The 18,813-nt window shown below is 36.8% G+C and overlaps 2 protein-coding genes across 2 annotated transcripts in view; both read left to right on the forward strand.

The window, feature by feature from the left end:
• The window catches only part of tm9sf2 (transmembrane 9 superfamily member 2), a 104,672-nt gene extending 101,506 nt beyond the window's left edge, over nt 1-3,166 (forward strand). The window contains exon 17 of the mRNA XM_028799952.2: nt 2,278-3,166. Coding sequence (XP_028655785.2) covers nt 2,278-2,345 — 68 coding nt within the window. The 3' untranslated portion in view covers nt 2,346-3,166. The remainder of the gene's footprint in view (nt 1-2,277) is intronic.
• Nucleotides 3,167-9,121: 5,955 nt separating this feature from the next.
• Nucleotides 9,122-18,813, forward strand: part of clybl (citrate lyase beta like) — a 352,991-nt gene continuing 343,299 nt past the window's right edge. Inside the window, exon 1 of the mRNA XM_028799953.2 lies at nt 9,122-9,215. Coding sequence (XP_028655786.1) covers nt 9,163-9,215 — 53 coding nt within the window. The 5' untranslated portion in view covers nt 9,122-9,162. The remainder of the gene's footprint in view (nt 9,216-18,813) is intronic.

The following is an 18,813-nucleotide window of genomic DNA, read 5'->3' on the forward strand; positions in this document are numbered from 1 at the left end:
CAGCAATCCACCAATCAGGCCTATATGGTAGAGTGGCCAGATGGAAGCCACTCCTTAGTAAAAGGCACATGGCAGCCCGCCTGGAGTTTGCCAAAAGGCACCTGAAGGACTCTCAGACCATGAGAAAGAAAATTCTCTGGTCTGATGAGACAAAGATTGAACTCTTTGGTGTTAATGCCAGGCGTCACGTTTGGAGGAAACCAGGCACCGCTCATCACCAGGCCAATACCATCCCTACAGTGAAGCATGGTGGTGGCAGCATCATGTTGTGGGGATGTTTTTCAGCAGCAGGGACTGGGAGACTAGTCAGGATAAAGGGAAAGATGACTGCAGCAATGTACAGAGACATCCTGGATGAAAACCTGCTCCAGAGCGCTCTTGACCTCAGACTGGGGCGACGGTTCATCTTTCAGCAGGACAACGACCCTAAGCACACAGCCAAGATATCAAAGGAGTGGCTTCAGGACAACTCTGTGAATGTCATTGAGTGGCCCAGCCAGAACCCAGACTTGAATCCGATTGAATCTAGAGATCTTAAAATGGCTGTGCACCGACGCTTCCCATCCAACCTGATGGAGCTTGAGAGGTACTGCAAAGAGAAATGGGCAAAACTGGCCAAGGATAGGTGTGCCAAGCTTGTGGCATCATATTTAAAAAGACTGGAGGCTGTAATTGCTCCCAAAGGTGCATCGACAAAGTATTGAGCAAAGGCTGTGAATACTTATGTACATGTGATTTCTCAGTTTTATTTTTAATAAATTTGCAAAAACCTCAAGTAAACTTTTTTTCACGTTGTCATTATGGGGTGTTGTGTGTAGAATTCAGAGGAAAAAAATGAATTTAATCCATTTTGGGATAAGGCTGTAACATAACAAATTATGGAAAAAGTGATGCGCTGTGAATACTTTCCAGATGTACTGTATATAATACTAAGAAAAGTGTAGCATTTGGAAAACTAGGAAATACTTGCAAAGTTAATTTTCTTAATTCAGAAGATACTTTATGAAGATTTATTTGAATTGGTGAAATTATAAATGTTTCATATTTTTTTGGATAAATCTGTCATACCCTAAATGCTTGTTTTGTTGCATTTTTTTTCAAATGTAAATAGAAAACTATTTACCATTATAAAACACCATCTTCTACCAAGCACATTAAAAAATAAATATCTTGCTCATAACATCATAGTTGCATAACTTTGTAGAATGTTACTTATATTCTAATTTAAAGGGTAAGATTGTACAACTTCTAATAACATCACAGTAATTTATACTGTCTTGAATTTTACTACAATGCTAAAAGGTGCATGTTTCTCATACCTTTTTAAAGTATTTTTCTGAATTGCTGCTTAACCTGCTTAGTGACCCTGTCACTTTTAATCTGTCTCCCATGGAATAGATTGACTATTGCATAGTCTTTTTAAGACAGTGATACGTACTGTGACATGCCAGCAAAAAAATAAAAAAGGAAAATGTACTGTTTGTGTATGGGGGAAAAAAAATACTTTGCCGGTGCTTACTCATCTGTTAAAAATCTAAGTGATCAGGAAAGTTTACATTTGAGGGTTTTTGACGGTGCCCTGCTGCTGTGTCAGTGCAGCACATGCTGTAGGCTCTGGCATTTCTATTGCATTCCAGGTCATTGGTCAGACTCAGCAGGAAGAGCGCCGCCAGCTTCATGACAAATCTCTCATTCACAGCTGGGTCTGTAACAAGGTATCATGGTAAATGAGTCGGTAAAACATCACTGGTTTGAAAAGCGTGTAAAATTGTCATGATATCATTTGTAAGCTCTAATCTGAAATACCATTTAACATAATTATTCTTAGTTCCAAGTACATTATTGTATAGTAAACTTTATTTCTGTAGAACATCTGTCATTAAGGAGTGTAGCAATTTAACATTTTTGGCTGTGGTGACTTAATTATTGCCATTCAATATCATGGATTTAAATAGTAACTAGTTACTAGTTAGTGACTGTTAGTAATTTTAAGAATAAATCTGGTTAAGCCTTCCATATGGTGCTAATGTACTTTTTCAGTGTATATTTAGTTTAACCTTGTACAGCAGCCTTTCACAGAACACTGAATATCTGAACATGTGAAATGAGTGTTTTCTGTATTTAAAAAGAACGCTATACTGTTTATGACTGACTATATAAAACATTTACTTCAGAAAAAAATCATATTAGTGAGAAATATGAAGATTTAAGTGTTTGTTCTCCCCTCCCACCCAATGTAATCTTTAAAATATTTTTTTTTCTTTTCATCTTCTACAGGAACTATTGGCTTCTTTGCATGTTTTTGGTTTGTTACCAAAATCTACAGTGTTGTGAAAGTAGACTAATAATGGCTACAAGATGCCTTCTTCCTGCTTCTTCCATCCATTGGATTTGAAGGCTGTAGTTCTTGCTTAAAGTCCTTAGCTATTGTGTTTTATTTTAAAGAAGAAAACAATTCAGTGCACATGATAAAGAAATTAGCTTGGGACCAGAGTGTTTCATTCTGAAAGTGAAGAACTTTGATATTTTTTCCCTCCTTCTTTGTTTTGTTTTAGCAATGACTGGCTACATTTTTGTTGACACACTACTTTGAAGACATTGATAGTAACATTAAGCTATATTTGTAAATAAGATACCTTTTGCTATTATGGAGATCATGTATATTGACATTGACCAGAGGTGCAAGGCTTAACAAGCAAACATGTATCAATTGGTATATAAAGTACAATTAAATGTAAATAACATTTTCTAGTATTAAATGGAAAGACTTCAATGTTGAGTGTGTGAAGAGAATCTTGATTTCATACTGAAATCTAGAGAAAAAAGACAACTTTCAATTTCTTGTTTGTTGTGTCATAATTGTGTCAATTATTAATCATTTCATTTTTTGCTATGGCTTATGCAATCTCTTTATTCCATCTGTCACTTTTTGCCTCTGCGCTACTTGATTTGTAAATTTATAAAAAAAAAAAAAAAAAAAAATAAACATTGTGAAAGTGATCACTTTTTTTTTAACCTTATGTTAATTGATTTTTATTTACAAGTATACCTTTGTTGGTGGGACAAATATTGCATCTTTTGAATTTAGTGAATGAACTACTTGGATTTTTCTTCAATAACGTGGACTGTTCTTGATTTTTAAATAAATTATTTCATGTATATAACATTTATGCCAAAACAGTGTTTTATGTTTTAACACTCTATACGACTACATTATCTATGTTTATATATAATATGCTACCGTGGCTGTTTGTTTCTCTGTCCAGGATTTTAAATCACCTGTAGCTCGCAAACCGTTTGAACTATTGACTTGAAATTTGGAACACATATACTACATGATATCTACTGTCCGCTTTCGGGGTGATGATTGACCCCCAAGTTTATTTCGCTTTTTATTTTTATTTTATTGTAGAATCAACTCTAGGCAGCAGCCAGCAGGGCGGCCGTGCAGTGCATGCGTACGGGCGCTGTTCTCATCCCTTCACCGTCACTTCCCCTACCTCTTTTTTTTTATCTTAAATCATTCTTGAGGCAGGTTGAAGACTTAAGTGCCAGCTTAAGTAAAAAAAAATTAAACGTACTAATTGCAACACAAACACTGCCTTAATCAGTTTTAACACAAAGAGATGCCGATGAAAGAAGAGAAGAAGCAGGCAGCTAGGGTGGTGAAAAGAAGAGCTGCTCGGGAAGCAGCTAGCGCATCAACCTCTGAGCAAACGAATGCTAAACGTACAGAGAAGGAGTTTGAAAACTAGGAATTCTCAAGTCAAGTGTATTCGCTGTACATTATTGTGCAGTGCGCCATTATTGGTATTATATATTCAAAATATAAAGTTTTATCTTTTTTTTTTTTTTTAAATAACTTCTAATAATTGCATAGTAATGATGCATCAAGTACAAACTAATTCTGCCAACACTCAATTATTTCAAATTAGTTTGAAAGGGTATATCCCGTGAAAGTACAATTGCTGAATCCTGATATGGCTTTAGAAATGTATGCATTATATACTGTAGCCATCCATCCATTTTCCAACCCACTGAATCCGAACACAGAGTCACGGGGGTCGGCTGGAACCAATCCCAGCCAACACAGGGCACAAGGTGGGAACCAATCCCAGGCAGGGTGCCAACCCACCGCAGGACACACACAAACACACCCACACACTAGGGCCAATTTAGAATCGCCAATCCACCTAACCTGCATGTCTTTGGACTGTGGGAGGAAACCAGAGTGCCCGGAGGAAACCCACGCAGACACGGGGAGAACATGCAAACTCCACGCAGGGAGGACCCGGGAAGCGAACCCAGGTCCTCAGGTCTCCCAACTGCGAGGCAGCAGCACTACCCACTGCGCCACCGTGCCACCCTAATGCAAAGAGTACGCGACACGTGTTTCGCCCTAATTCTGGGCTTATCAGGCGTACACACTCACTGCACCCCCCTCTCGGGGAATTGAACCTCGGACATCAGCTGACTCCAATCATTTGTTTTAAATCATTTGTTTAGGATGACATTAAACAGACCTGACATTCTGCCCCTTCTTTCAGTTTACCCCCTCTATCTGTCCAGGCACTCAGGGTTTGAATTTTTATCACAATTTGTTATTTGCGCAAGATTTTTTTTGTAGTATTATATGTTGTATTTTAGTCTGCATTATTTGTCTTTTATTCTGTTTGAATGTTTTGTATATCAAGTATTTATCTTTATTTAGTGAAGATATTATTTGTAGCCAATGTTATATAGGTCCTGTTCTTTTTGAATTTTGGGCAGGGTGCTATATAAATAAATTGTGTTCTTATTAGTATTTTTATTTTTTTTCTTTTGATGGCCCATTGTTTATAATAAGTGACAAAAACTAGAGCAGTTCTATATAAGGCAATTAATATATTGCATAATTCAGTGTAGAATATGTATTGCCGTTTTCTTCACATACATATGTTTAAAAATATTAGATTGGCTTAAATGTTTATTCTAAATTGGTTTAGAACAATATTGCACACATGCATAGTACATAAAAAACGTAATCACTTTTATTATTAACGTTTTACTAAACTCTAACGTGGTGTAAACATTATAATTATATTGTTCGTTTCATGAATGTACAGATCTTGATGATTTTAATTTTGTCGACATGTTAAATGGTTCCCACAGACCCGAACACAACATAAATGTTAATAGTGCATTTCATAGAAACGATCTGTATTGTTTGATGTATGACACGACGTGATGGCAGAACCCCTCTGAACTTCACAATGATGCGTATTATTTGGTTTCTAAACGGGTATTTGACCCGACGTTACTTTCCGGGCTTTGCCGAGACTTGCCGAAACCTTCTAAAAGTAATTTTATGAAGTCAGTCCTGAAATGAAGGTGACGCCACTTCCGGGTCTAAAACTGCGGGTCTACAACTGCAGGTCTGAAACTGCGGTGACGTATGGTGCTGTGGCTCTGCAAGTGGATGCTACTCCCTGTCTCCTTGTGTCCTGTCTCAAAGCACCAGAGAAGGGTATGTTAGATGAATTGACAATTCTACATTTTATTTTATATTTGCACATTCTAAGTATGGATGTTCACATACAGTGGTGTGAAAAACTATTTGCCCCCTTCCTGATTTCTTATTCTTTTGCATGTTTGTCACACAAAATGTTTCTGATCATCAAACACATTTAACCATTAGTCAAATATAACACAAGTAAACACAAAATGCAGTTTTTAAATGATGGTGTTTATTATTTAGGGAGAAAAAAAATCCAAACCTACATGGCCCTGTGTGAAAAAGTAATTGCCCCCTTGTTAAAAAATAACCTAACTGTGGTGTATCACACCTGAGTTCAATTTCCATAGCCACCCCCAGGCCTGATTACTGCCACACCTGTTTCAATCAAGAAATCACTTAAATAGGAGCTGCCTGACACAGAGAAGTAGACCAAAAGCACCTCAAAAGCTAGACATCATGCCAAGATCCAAAGAAATTCAGGAACAAATGAGAACAGAAGTAATTGAGATCTATCAGTCTGGTAAAGGTTATAAAGCCATTTCTAAAGCTTTGGGACTCCAGCGAACCACAGTGAGAGCCATTATCCACAAATGGCAAAAACATGGAACAGTGGTGAACCTTCCCAGGAGTGGCCGGCCGACCAAAATTACCCCAAGAGCGCAGAGACGACTCATCCGAGAGGTCACAAAAGACCCCAGGACAACGTCTAAAGAACTGCAGGCCTCACTTGCCTCAATTAAGGTCAGTGTTCACGACTCCACCATAAGAAAGAGACTGGGCAAAAACGGCCTGCATGGCAGATTTCCAAGACGCAAACCACTGTTAAGCAAAAAGAACATTAGGGCTCGTCTCAATTTTGCTAAGAAACATCTCAATGATTGCCAAGACTTTTGGGAAAATACCTTGTGGACTGATGAGACAAAAGTTGAACTTTTTGGAAGGCAAATGTCCCGTTACATCTGGCGTAAAAGGAACACAGCATTTCAGAAAAAGAACATCATACCAACAGTAAAATATGGTGGTGGTAGTGTGATAGTCTGGGGTTGTTTTGCTGCTTCAGGACCTGGAAGGCTTGCTGTGATAGATGGAACCATGAATTCTACTGTCTACCAAAAAATCCTGAAGGAGAATGTCCGGCCATCTGTTCGTCAACTCAAGCTGAAGCGATCTTGGGTGCTGCAACAGGACAATGACCCAAAACACACCAGCAAATCCACCTCTGAATGGCTGAAGAAAAACAAAATGAAGACTTTGGAGTGGCCCAGTCAAAGTCCTGACCTGAATCCAATTGAGATGCTATGGCATGACCTTAAAAAGGCGGTTCATGCTAGAAAACCCTCAAATAAAGCTGAATTACAACAATTTTGCAAAGATGAGTGGGCCAAAATTCCTCCAGAGCGCTGTAAAAGACTCATTGCAAGTTATCACAAACGCTTGATTGCAGTTATTGCTGCTAAGGGTGGCCCTACCAGTTATTAGGTTCAGGGGGCAATTACTTTTTCACACAGGGCCATGTAGGTTTGGATTTTTTTTTCTCCCTAAATAATAAAAACCACCATTTACAAACTGCATTTTGTGTTTACTTGTGTTATATTTGACTAATGGTTAAATGTGTTTGATGATCAGAAACATTTTGTGTGACAAACATGCAAAAGAATAAGAAATCAGGAAGGGGGCAAATAGTTTTTCACACCACTGTAGGTTGGCCTTGTAAATGGAATGTCTTCCTGTCCTGGTTCCTGACTTGCATCTGATGTTATTTATATGGGCTCTTCCTCCTTATGACCCTTAATTGGGCTTGATGAATTTGACTGTGCTGTGCTGCTTTGTGTATTTAGATCTACACTAATACCAGGTTTTTTTTAAAATTTTGCTATAATTGTAACTTTTGGAATATGAAAAAGTGTGGTTTAACTGTTATGTAAGAAACACAGTGCATGTATTTTGGACACATCATTTGATAGAATACATCAAGTACATTGTGCTCATTCTGCCACAAATGCAAACCGTATACAACTGCATGAAATCTCAAACTCATGGTCTACCATTCCCATCTGGAAAAGCTGTTTTAGTTACAGTAAAATACCTTTCATATCAATGCTATTTGTTAAAAGTGAATATGAAGTGTCAGAAATACAAGATTTTGCTACATCAAGTACGCCTGACTAGGAAGTGTTTCTGTATTGCATAAGTCAATGGTGGACTGTATACGACGATAAGCTGGAAAAAGCACCAGGACCATGGACAACAGAACACACACATTTAGGATCTATATACTATGTATTATATATACCCCGGTTTATCTCAAAAAGACTTTCAAAGTTTGTAAGATGGAATGAAAAGTATATATAAATGCAATTACTGTCCAAACAGACTTCCATGTTTTTGTCGTGTCTTTGTTGGAGATACTGTATGCTATCTTAAGAATTTTCATTGTACTATTATATACCAATGATAATAAAATTAAACGTAAAAATGCATCAGATGCAAAAGTATACTGCTGTAACCAGAGAAACCACTACTGTCCAGTACGTTTTTAATATTTTTATTTAACTCATAATCGAGTGTAAATAAAACAGATTTTAAGTAATGGATTTAAAATTAAAATAACATTCTGGTAATGCATACATTGAAAGCATCTGAGATTGTGGATTTCTTCTCAGAATAATAGTAATACTTTTTATTTATGTGGTGCCTTTCCCGTGCCTGTCCAAATCAGAAATTTAAATCTCCAAAAATGTAAAACTTAAATGTGTAATGCCTTAACACTTGAGCAATTGCTTGTTTCCTAAACTTGAAAACCTACAGCCCTGTGGCTATTCAGTTACTGCTCATATATGATCACTCACGTCAGATAAAGAGTTGCTTTGGAAAGCACGGGGCGTGAAAGTGCTTGCGTGCAGGGCCAGGGCGATTCACACTGTGAGGCTGCAACCCAAATACTTCGGCAGCACAATGACATTTCGGAGAAAACCCTGCCGGCCTCATCATGATAAATATTGTGTGTCATTCATTACTCACACTTGCATACCTAGGCTGTCGCTGATGCTAGTAATAGTAAATTGCGAATGATGCAAGCCTTGCTCTCCCGCGGGGATCTCTCCCGACGATTTACAATGACTTTCATGCTGCTACTCCGAGTGACCTCCGTGCACTGCAGTTAATCGCTGTCTGATTGTAGGATGGCATGCCTGCGATGCTGTAGCCGTTTAACAGAAATATCTTTATCACGCAACAAAATTTACTTTTTCATTTAACGCGCCTTTTTCAGTGACAAGATTACATGTATACAGGCATTATGTTCGTTTTAGACGTCCAAAGGTTGGACTACTACGGCGAGTTTATATCATCAGTCAAAAGCCATTATTTTTCTGCTGTTGTGCTAGAAAATGTATTTTACAAATCTGGGCTCTAACGAGGAAGAGCCTCGTGTGAGGTTTAAATAAACGCTCGTTTTTTTATGATTTACACCGAAACAAAATTAGTCCAAAATTAACCATGCAAAACAACTTTAATCTGCCTATATCTTTGTACAACAGCCTCACCTTCACCGAACTCACCCATCACCACGCCCACTTGTTCGAACTGACGTCACGACCCACCCCCATTAACTTACCAATAGGAACTTTTCTTTTTTTTTTTTTTTTTTTTTTATACCTAGGAAGATGGCGGTCCAGGGCAGTAGAGTGTGGTGGCGACACGCGCTGCAGCCAGTGCAGTAAGTGTGCCTCTTTTCTGAAAGACTTGTGTTTATATTGAAATAGCGTGTTTGTTTTTTCATAAGCACGAGCCCCTACATGCAAAGCTTTCTGTTGGTTTTCTTACTTTCACTCTTCTGGAATGGTATTCTGTCGTAAATGTGTGCCTACTAGAACGTGCATGTATTCCTATAAATACGGAATCCTTCGTTAGCGCAAAGTGCCCTAAGGAAATGTATTTTGGCAGCATAGCCTGACGTAATTCTAACTTGCGGGATCTGACAGAAACGTGCTCTTTTTGAATGCTTCCGGGAGGTGGTATTAATGTTTTTTTAGGTATGTCACACAGCGACAGACGCATTTAAACTAAAGCATTCCGGTTTTAGGAGTCCAACCAGTTCCTTTAGCTGGTTGGATTTCACAGGATCGGTAAGTTGACAACGTAGAGTAGACAAGTATTCCCGCTCCCTTTCCACTTTCTGAACACAACGTCAGCCGATTCACCTTTGCAACAGCATAGCACAACATACCGAAGTAACATTTTAGTGCTTGGACTAGATTAATTTAAGAACAACAGTACTGCCTTGCATGTACAGAGTATGCTTAATAAGATAGCTCCGTTTCTACCACAGTGAAATACTGGAAGTCATTTGTTCCCGGTATGTAAAGCTAGATCTTGGTCTGTTTGTATTGAGACTGACCAAGTTTTTGTTATTAAGGAAACAAGTATCTGCTGATTATCCATTGGGGGGAAAAAAGAATAATTATGGCCTTTCAAGTTAAAACAAACAAAACAATACATTATTACTAAATGAACTGCTTGTTTTTAAAAACGATTACAAGTACTTTTTTGCCGCCGACTAGGAAATATGTTTCAATAATAATAAACTAAAGAACAGAGTCATACAAGTAACTAGATGCATCAAACAGCATTAAACTATTTGTTAACGAATTGTGTAGACCTGTACAATTCCTTGAAAATAATTCAATCTTTTAAAAAATATTTATATTGTCAAGTTTGTTTGCTCAGCTGATGTATTTCTTGGGATACAATAGTACTAGGGTGTTGTACCGTGTTAGCCATTATGAATGTAGAGAAAAGCCAAGCAAAATGACACCTTTTATTGGCTAACTAAAAAGATTACAATATGCAAGCTTTCGAGGCAACCCAGGCCCCTTCTTCAGGCAAGATGGGATACAATATAATTACAATTTGCATGTATATTTGTGTGGAGATGTTTTTTTCTTAAAAATTATAAGGAAAAGATCCAAAGAGATGCTTGCCAAACATTTCTTTTGTCTTAATGATCAAGGTTTTCATAATGGACATTTCATACTGCAATGTGATGTAGTTTTCCTTGTGCCATGTTAGGTCACAACTTTCTCTTTAATCATCTGAGAGTGCTAAAACCTCTCTCAGCCTTAGCTGAGCTGATGCAGGAGACAATCTGTGTTACCTCCATTGGAAGTGCTTTAATTACCACTGCTGCTTCTGTAGTGTAGCTGAAGTGTGATAACTGCAAGAAGATCAATATTAAGATCTTGGTAGCAATTTACAATGGAATCGTCAAGCTTTCCAGTAAGCAGTGTTCTCCAATTTCTTAAGGATATGCAGACCTTCCTGTTCAAAGCAGTAAGTTATAGCCACAAGTATTAGCCAAATTATTGTCGATGTAAATTAGCAAGTTAGGTAGCAGTCTGTATCACTAAATTAATCCCAGTCTTGGTCTATAAGCAGAAAATTCCCTGACAGATTTGTTACCACTGATGAGACACGCTAAATTCATGGCAGCCACATACCAAGGCCAATGTATTTACATAGAGAAGTGGGTTTTTGTAAGTCCTGCTCTTTACGTGCTTGATCATGTCTCTTTCTTACACTCATTAATTAATACTCTCTCTCACACACACGTACACATATTCAACCTCTGCAGGGCTTGTCAGGATGACCCCTCCCCTTCTAACAGCATGTCTCTTCCAGGACCACTTGGCCCCACCAGAATTTTCATGCCATAGACGTTACTGGTGAAAGTGTATGGCCTGGTTTGTCACAATCTGGTATTGAAGTGTTTTTAAGTATATTTGAAGAAAGTATTGTGCTCTTAATAATTGCTTATGAATGGTTTGAGATTATGGACAAATATTTTAGACAAAAATAAGTAAATAAGTACACAAATAAATACAAGTACTGTGAAATGTGAGCATAAGTAAAAGTGTCATGAAAGCTAAGCATAAGTAAATAAATATGTCATGTAATATGGTTTTTGTTACTTATTTTTTTAATTTTGTCTGTAATATTCTTCCAAGCGCTTCATGAAATACGACTTGAAATAAATCTGTCACTTTCACTCGTCACATTCAAGAGGGTGGGCTCCGGCGCATAGCACATACACCATATAAATCTGCAGTCTGTCGTACTTTTAAACCACATAAAAGAAAGTGTTCCATTGACTGAGGTGGAATGTCAAACGGTGAGCAACCAGGGCAGGTAACTTCATCACCTGAACTGACGGTTAGCCTGGTCCATTGCACCAGTTCTTCAGTGTTCTCAAAAATAGTTTAATCGATATCGTAGTTTAAAAGGTCTGCCAATGTTGTATTCTCTCTGAAATATGTGATAACTTTGGCAGAATACATTTCTTTGGCAGTAGTGAGCATTTTTCTAATTAATTCATGTGATGTTTCATTATCCGCTAACTCCTGCATTGACATACTGAATTAGGCAAGAGCAATCTACAGAGAATGACTCGACAATCAAAACACAGTATGTGCTAGGACCCACTCTCTCTAGAGCCCCCCCCTCTCAACTTAGACAAGTGAAAGTCACAGTTTTATTTCGAGCCGTATTTAATGATACGTTTGGAGGAATATTACAGTCAAAATTAAATAAATAAGCAACAAAAAACATATTTTGTGACACATTTATTTATTTATGCTCCCTTTTCTTGGCTCATTTGTTTGTTTATGCTTACATTTATTGACACATTTATTTATTTATGCTCACATTTCATAGTACTTTTATTTATTTGCACATTTATGCATTTAATTTTGTCCAAAATATTCCTCCATATGAAATCACTTAAGTTTTTTATTTATTTATTTATTTTTAAAATTTGTCCGGCACCTCCTGAGTTACTGGTATGAGAAAACCCCCACATATGTTAAACAATTCAACTTGTCTTTATGTCTAGTTATGGAGGACATCATGCTTTTTTGGGGTTACCCCCTATTTTTAGGCAATCTGTAAACCATATTTTGTGCAGGAAATTACACTTCTGTGATTAAGAGTAAAGCCAGTAGGTGTCTTCAACAAAAAAAATCATAAGAAGGACTGCATACCACATCAACCGACCCCAGGATAAGAGACATCAAAAAGTTTCTCATTGTCGCAAAACTTTGAAAAAATTGGGATTGATAATATAGAGATGTTGAGTGTCACTTTATATAATTTCAAGGTTTCTGATCACAATATGATAGTACTTTTCATATTTCATTCTTTACCAGTCATCCTAGCCCTCTTGGAATCACTCCCATAATGTTAAAAATGACGAATTTCAAACTTAAGTGTGTAGGGTATCATTTTAGATTATTTTAAGGTCAGTGATTTTGAATATATTGTTATTTTTGGTCCTTAACTAGGGATGTAGCCCCATGGACCACTATTGGTGAAAAAATGACACAATTCTATTAAATTGAGAATATTGGTGTGTGGGTGTGCTTGTGTGTGTCCTGCGGTGGGTTGGCACCCTGCCCGGGATTGGTTCCCTGCCTTGTGCCCTGTGTTGGCTGGGATTGGCTCCAGCAGACCCCCGTGACCCTGTGTTTGGATTCAGCGGGTTGGAAAATGGATGGATGGATATTTAGTCTTTACACATTTAACTTGAATTACACAGTTTAATATTTTAAGTGTTATATACTTCTGCCTCATGAAGTAAATCATTACATTTCTTGTGAATACCCTGAGTTAGGGCAGCATATGCTAATTAAGACTTTTTCGGCTATTTTGACATTAACGTGCAAGCACATTTTCTAAGCAGTAACACAGTTGTGACAAAGGTTGTTACATCTGCAGATTTTCAAGTCTCTTAAAATGATGAAATGATGTGTTTCTCAGTCTGAGTACTATTGCTATGGCTCATGAAATTAAAGAAAAAAAAAACTTTATGATTAAATTTGGTTCGGTTAGTTTGGATGAAACTTGATCACAGCACAAGTACCATGATAACGACATGCAGTTCTGCATTTAACTACATCAGTTCAAGCACTGTTCGTGCTCTTTTTCTTATGCTGTGAAAGCTGTAGTAGGGGCATTAATCATAAAGTTTCTGTAATTAACTGTACAGTAAATGGGGAACATTGTTTGAAAAAATTGGAATGGTATATTGCAGTTGCAGCTAAAATTAAATTTTAATAATTAATTTACATATAATTGTTAAATAAGCTTACGTAATACTTATTGCCCACACAGGGAAAAAGTAGTTACTTTCTTGGACTCAATAACAGGCAAAGGTAAATGAAAACTTCAGTACAGTAGAGAATATCGGTAAATTGTAATTGGAAAAAAATTTTTTTAAGTACATTAATGTTGATTTGTCTCTGTTATCCAACAGATGGTACATCACAAACATTCACACTTCTTTTACGAATCCTGTACCAAATGGCAAGTAACAGAGACATACCAACCGGACAGACAAACTGCATCAAAACCATTAATACTGAGCACATCCAACAGAGAGTAACTGCTAGATGAACAGGAATCAGCATATCTACTTTTAATAAATGGACAAGTGTCTGTTTATCCCTCTGGTTACAATGTCATTCCAACATGTGGCACATCATAAACCTTTATAGTCATAAAATGCATTACTGCAAATGTCTGTGATGCATGACAAATTTAATACATTTTACATAATTTCAAAAATACATGATGCACTTCAAAACTTTAACGCTGAGGTCTGTTTTGATTACTTAGATTTTAACCCACCATAGATGGACAGCACAGCTAGTGCTATAATACAGTACTGAGAAACAAGCAATTTATGGTCTGCATTTACTGCATGGAAATGCACATGTTTGTAGAACCAAAAATTTTATGTATAATTTAGCATAGTACCATAATAACCACCACTTCTTTAAAAAGAATCCACTCCCAAATACTGTAAAGATAACAAAGAGAGAAGATGACCTTAATTTTAAAATTAAAGCAAAACACAAAAAATACTTGTCAGACCAATAATTAAACTGGGTCAAATAGTTAATTTACAAACCGTTCCAAGTCTTTGTTTTAATTTCCATGAAAAAAAGTTAAGGTTAATAGTCCATCTTATTATGGTGTACATACAGAAGTGATCTTGAACAAACAGGAGATAGCTACTCAAAAGACCAAACAATGGCTCAGAGATTTCAAACTTTTTGGAGCTAGTGAAGAAGCCAAACACAAAGTAGAATAGCCTATGCATTTTAGGTCTAATTACCGGTATACCATCTTCAGGGCCAAGCAGTGTGGTTCTACAAATCATTAAACAGTCATACACAAACAGAAAAACAGGAAAATTACAAAATAATTAATATAGTGTAAAACACTGAATAATAGTTACAGCCGTGTTTTTTTTTTTTTTTTTTTTATACAATTTTTCTTAATGCTTACTATTTGCACCTATTTTGTAGAGAATAGAATAGAATGTGGATCACTGGAAATCATACACCAATGGACTGTATAAACACCTATAACTAATTAAAGCTGTTCAGGACCAATAGTACATAATAAATGAGGTTATTCATTTTCTCTGTTTCACATTTTCAAGTAGTGTACAAAAGATACAAAACTGGCCAAAGACCGGATAAGATGTGCTGTAACCAACATTTTCTGAATACACTGATCTTCAGTTGCTTTTTTTGTCTGTTTATCAGTAGCAGACTAATTCATTGGCTTCATTAAGGCCTTGCAGTGATAATATGTTGCACTTAAAGATAAACGAGTATCAAGTCTCCATCCCTGATAGTGGGGGTAACTATTTGTAGCACTGAGTAAGTTGAGATGCAGAATACTTTTTTTGTTTTCTTCAAAATGTCTTGACACAGGATATTGAATAGAGCCCATGTGAATATTGCTTTTATGTTTCAGGATTCTTTGTTTAACTGGTATCAGTGTTTTTCCAGTTGTAAAAAAGTGGGAACGAACAAGTCAATACATACATTACCCTTTCACTGTTAGAATTAGCATTGCTTTAAAGCAACAAAGATATTGTTAATGACAATCTGATCACCTTTTAACACATTGTTACAACAGCCTCATCTTAAACATGGGAAATTTCCCATTTTTTATTAAATGTTTCAGGGCTAACAGAAGTAGAATAGTAATTGGAAGGAACATAGCCTTTTTCTGTATTAAGTACTTAATGTTTTGATTATAGGTAAAGGTGAAAAGTGGGGAATCTTGAAAAACTGTGTTTTTTTAATGTATCTGAGAAACTGGTTACCAAAGACAAAAAAATAAAAAACTACACCTCAGTTTATTAGGCTCAGGTTTTTTTTTCTTGAGTCAAGCAGGCAATCACAATCTGTTTATAATGCCCTTTTACTGTGTATGCATTTTTGTCATTACTTTTATTATAACCCTGAGCAATATATCTACCTGTGAATGAGCTAGCTTGTTTTATATATTCAGAATGGTTAGAATACATTTTTCTAATTTGAAGAAGCTGGGAGATTGGGGATCTTGTTAACCAATAGAAATATGATTTTATCATATCACAATACTTTATATTTTTCAATAAATATTGTATGGTATCCCAGGTATTGGAATAATGTCTTATTGTGGAGTCCTAGCTATGATATGATAGAGTTTTTGTGGAGTAATTGTTTTCAATTTCTTGTGCGACATCTGTATTTCCTGTGGCAATACTTCACTGGGGTTTAATGCTACACTTTGACTATACAATTTGAAAACTGCAGATTTCTTTTTTTTGCCTACACTGACGACCCACAACATTAAAACCACATGCCTAATATTGTGTAGGTCCCCCCAAGCCCCCAAAACATCTCTGACCTGTCAAGGCATGGACTCCAAAAGACCTCTTAAGGTGTTCTGTGGTATCTATTAGAAGCAGATCCTTTAAGTCCTGTAAGTTGTGAGGTGGGGCCTCCATGTGTCAAACTTGTTTTTCCAGCACATCCCACAAATGCTTGATCAGATTAAGATCTTGGGAATTTGGAAGCTGTGTCAGCATCTTGAACTCTTTGTCATGTTCCTCAAACCATTCCTGAACAATTTATGCAGTGTAGCAGGTGCAGAAAGTGGCCACTATCATCATTACTTTGAAGGGATGCACATGATCAGCCACAATATTTAGGTAGGTGGTGCATGTCATAGAAACATCCACATGAATGCCAGGACCCAATGTTTCCTAGCAGAACATTGCCTCTGCTGGCTTGCCTTTTTCCCTTAATGCATCCTACTGCCATCTCTTCCCTAAGTAAACAACTCACACACAACCGGCTATCCACATGATCTAAAAGAAAACATAATTCATCAGACCAGGCCACATTCTTCCATTGCTCAATGGTTCTATTCTGAAGTTCACATGCCCATTGTAGGTGCCTTCAACAGTGGACAGGTTTCAGAATGGGTACTCTAACTGGTCTGTGGCTTTATAACCCCATATGCAACAAGCTGTGATGCACTGTATGTTCTGACACCTTTCTCTCATGGCGCAGCATTACATTTTTCAGCAATTTATGCTATAGTAGGTATTTTGTGGAATCGGAATAGACAGGCTAGCCTTCACTCTCCACACACATCAGTGAGCCTTGAGCACCCATGACCCTGTTGGTGGTTCACAGGTTGTCCTTCCTTAGACCACTATTGATAGGTATTAACCACTGAATACTGGGAACACCCCTCAGGACCCAGTTGTCTAGCATTTATAATTGAGCCTTTGTCAAAGCTGAGATAATCAGTGTTTTTGACTTCATCTGTCAATGGCTTTAATGTTGTGGTTGTTGTATCTTGTGCCTTTGTTTCGACCATGGTCTTCCTCCATGACTATTTTTCACCTCATGTACATGTGGCTTAAAATTTTATTTGGTCAGCAACTGACCTCCTAGTAGTTTCCAAAGCACCTTAATGGCAATTTTATTTTTCACTGTAAGGGATAGTGTATGTCTTGTGTTATTGTCTGCACACTGCTGTGGTGTACCCTCATTGTTGTTCTGGGCTGTTAATGATTTATTCTGCCATCGAGAAAGAATAACTGAGAAACGGTAAGTGCATCTTATAATGATCTTTTTTATTTACTTTTGTTCAGTTAATGATGTCTCTTCATCACCATTTCTTTTTGATACCTTGAAAGCCTATTGCTTCCACTGATAGATGTTAACGGTATGTGCAAATTATATTTATTTGTGTGAACATCTAAAAAAAATACATTTCATAAAATTTCCCTAGATGTTAAAATCACATGTGTTTACAGTACTTGAATGATGAGCTGTTACTGATGGTCATATAGCCTGCCATTGTTGTAATAATAATTATAATGCAGTTAAGTGAACTTGTATTGATGTATAACATCAAATTACAAGTACAGTTTTTGTTTCATTAAACACGATGCACAGTGCATTATTGAAATTCCATTTTGCAACAGTCGTAGAGTATAATGGTAGTTGAGAAAAGTGGTGAAAGCGATGGAGTTCGTTGTATAGCTTGATGAGAGCTGGGCCTCTTCCCTCAACCCGTGATGAGATGGAAAGTTATCAGTGTGTACTTCTGTGGAAGGTAAAGGTTGAGAAATTACATTACTGATAGGCAATTTTAGCATAAGAGATGCCAGGCATTTTGTTTCATAATCTTATGACTTATTTCATGAATAGGTAATGAAACTGGAGTGCACAAACAAATATGCTTCTACTGTACCGATTGTAACATTGGGCCGTGCATTGGTGACTGTACAGTATTATAGCATTTCACATGAAGGAATGCATTGATACAGTGGTGGACACTTGTCATACCTTTCCTACTGTATTTATGTTGATATTTAGTATTTACATATTTCTATTAAACATAATAACACATTTTCTTGTTGAATGATTTTGACTTGTTTTTCCAGGGGTAAACATAATGCTAATAAGGTAAACAATTTGTTTGGATGGATGGGTTCTAACATGATTCTCCTTCATGGTGACTGTAAAGATAGTATCGATTGTTATTTGAATGTACAGCACAAACATTAGACATAGCATTACCGAAATGGAAGGGAATACAGAATAAAACATAGAATGCCATTCTCCCCACTGTTTTAAGTCTAGTCAAAAAAAGAGGTGTTCTGACCTGTCATACACAACCATTATATGTTGACCCTTCTTGTAAATAACTTTGGTTTGTTTAAACTAGGATTACCATGTTTCCTAACTATGCTTATCTACAAGCTTTGAGTTGCATGAACATGGCATTCTGACCACAAGAATCTTTGGCTTGAACGATTTGCACATTTTTAAGTGATTTATTATTTTCCATGGGAGTGAGTATGTGTTTTGTTCTTGCCTTGTATATTCTATGAACTTTATCATGTCAAACTTAATATGACTGCTAAACATTTGGCAACATAATAAGTAAATTAAACA

Source organism: Erpetoichthys calabaricus, chromosome 4 (genome assembly GCF_900747795.2).
Source record: "Erpetoichthys calabaricus chromosome 4, fErpCal1.3, whole genome shotgun sequence".
Classification (NCBI taxonomy): Eukaryota; Metazoa; Chordata; class Cladistia; order Polypteriformes; family Polypteridae; genus Erpetoichthys; species Erpetoichthys calabaricus.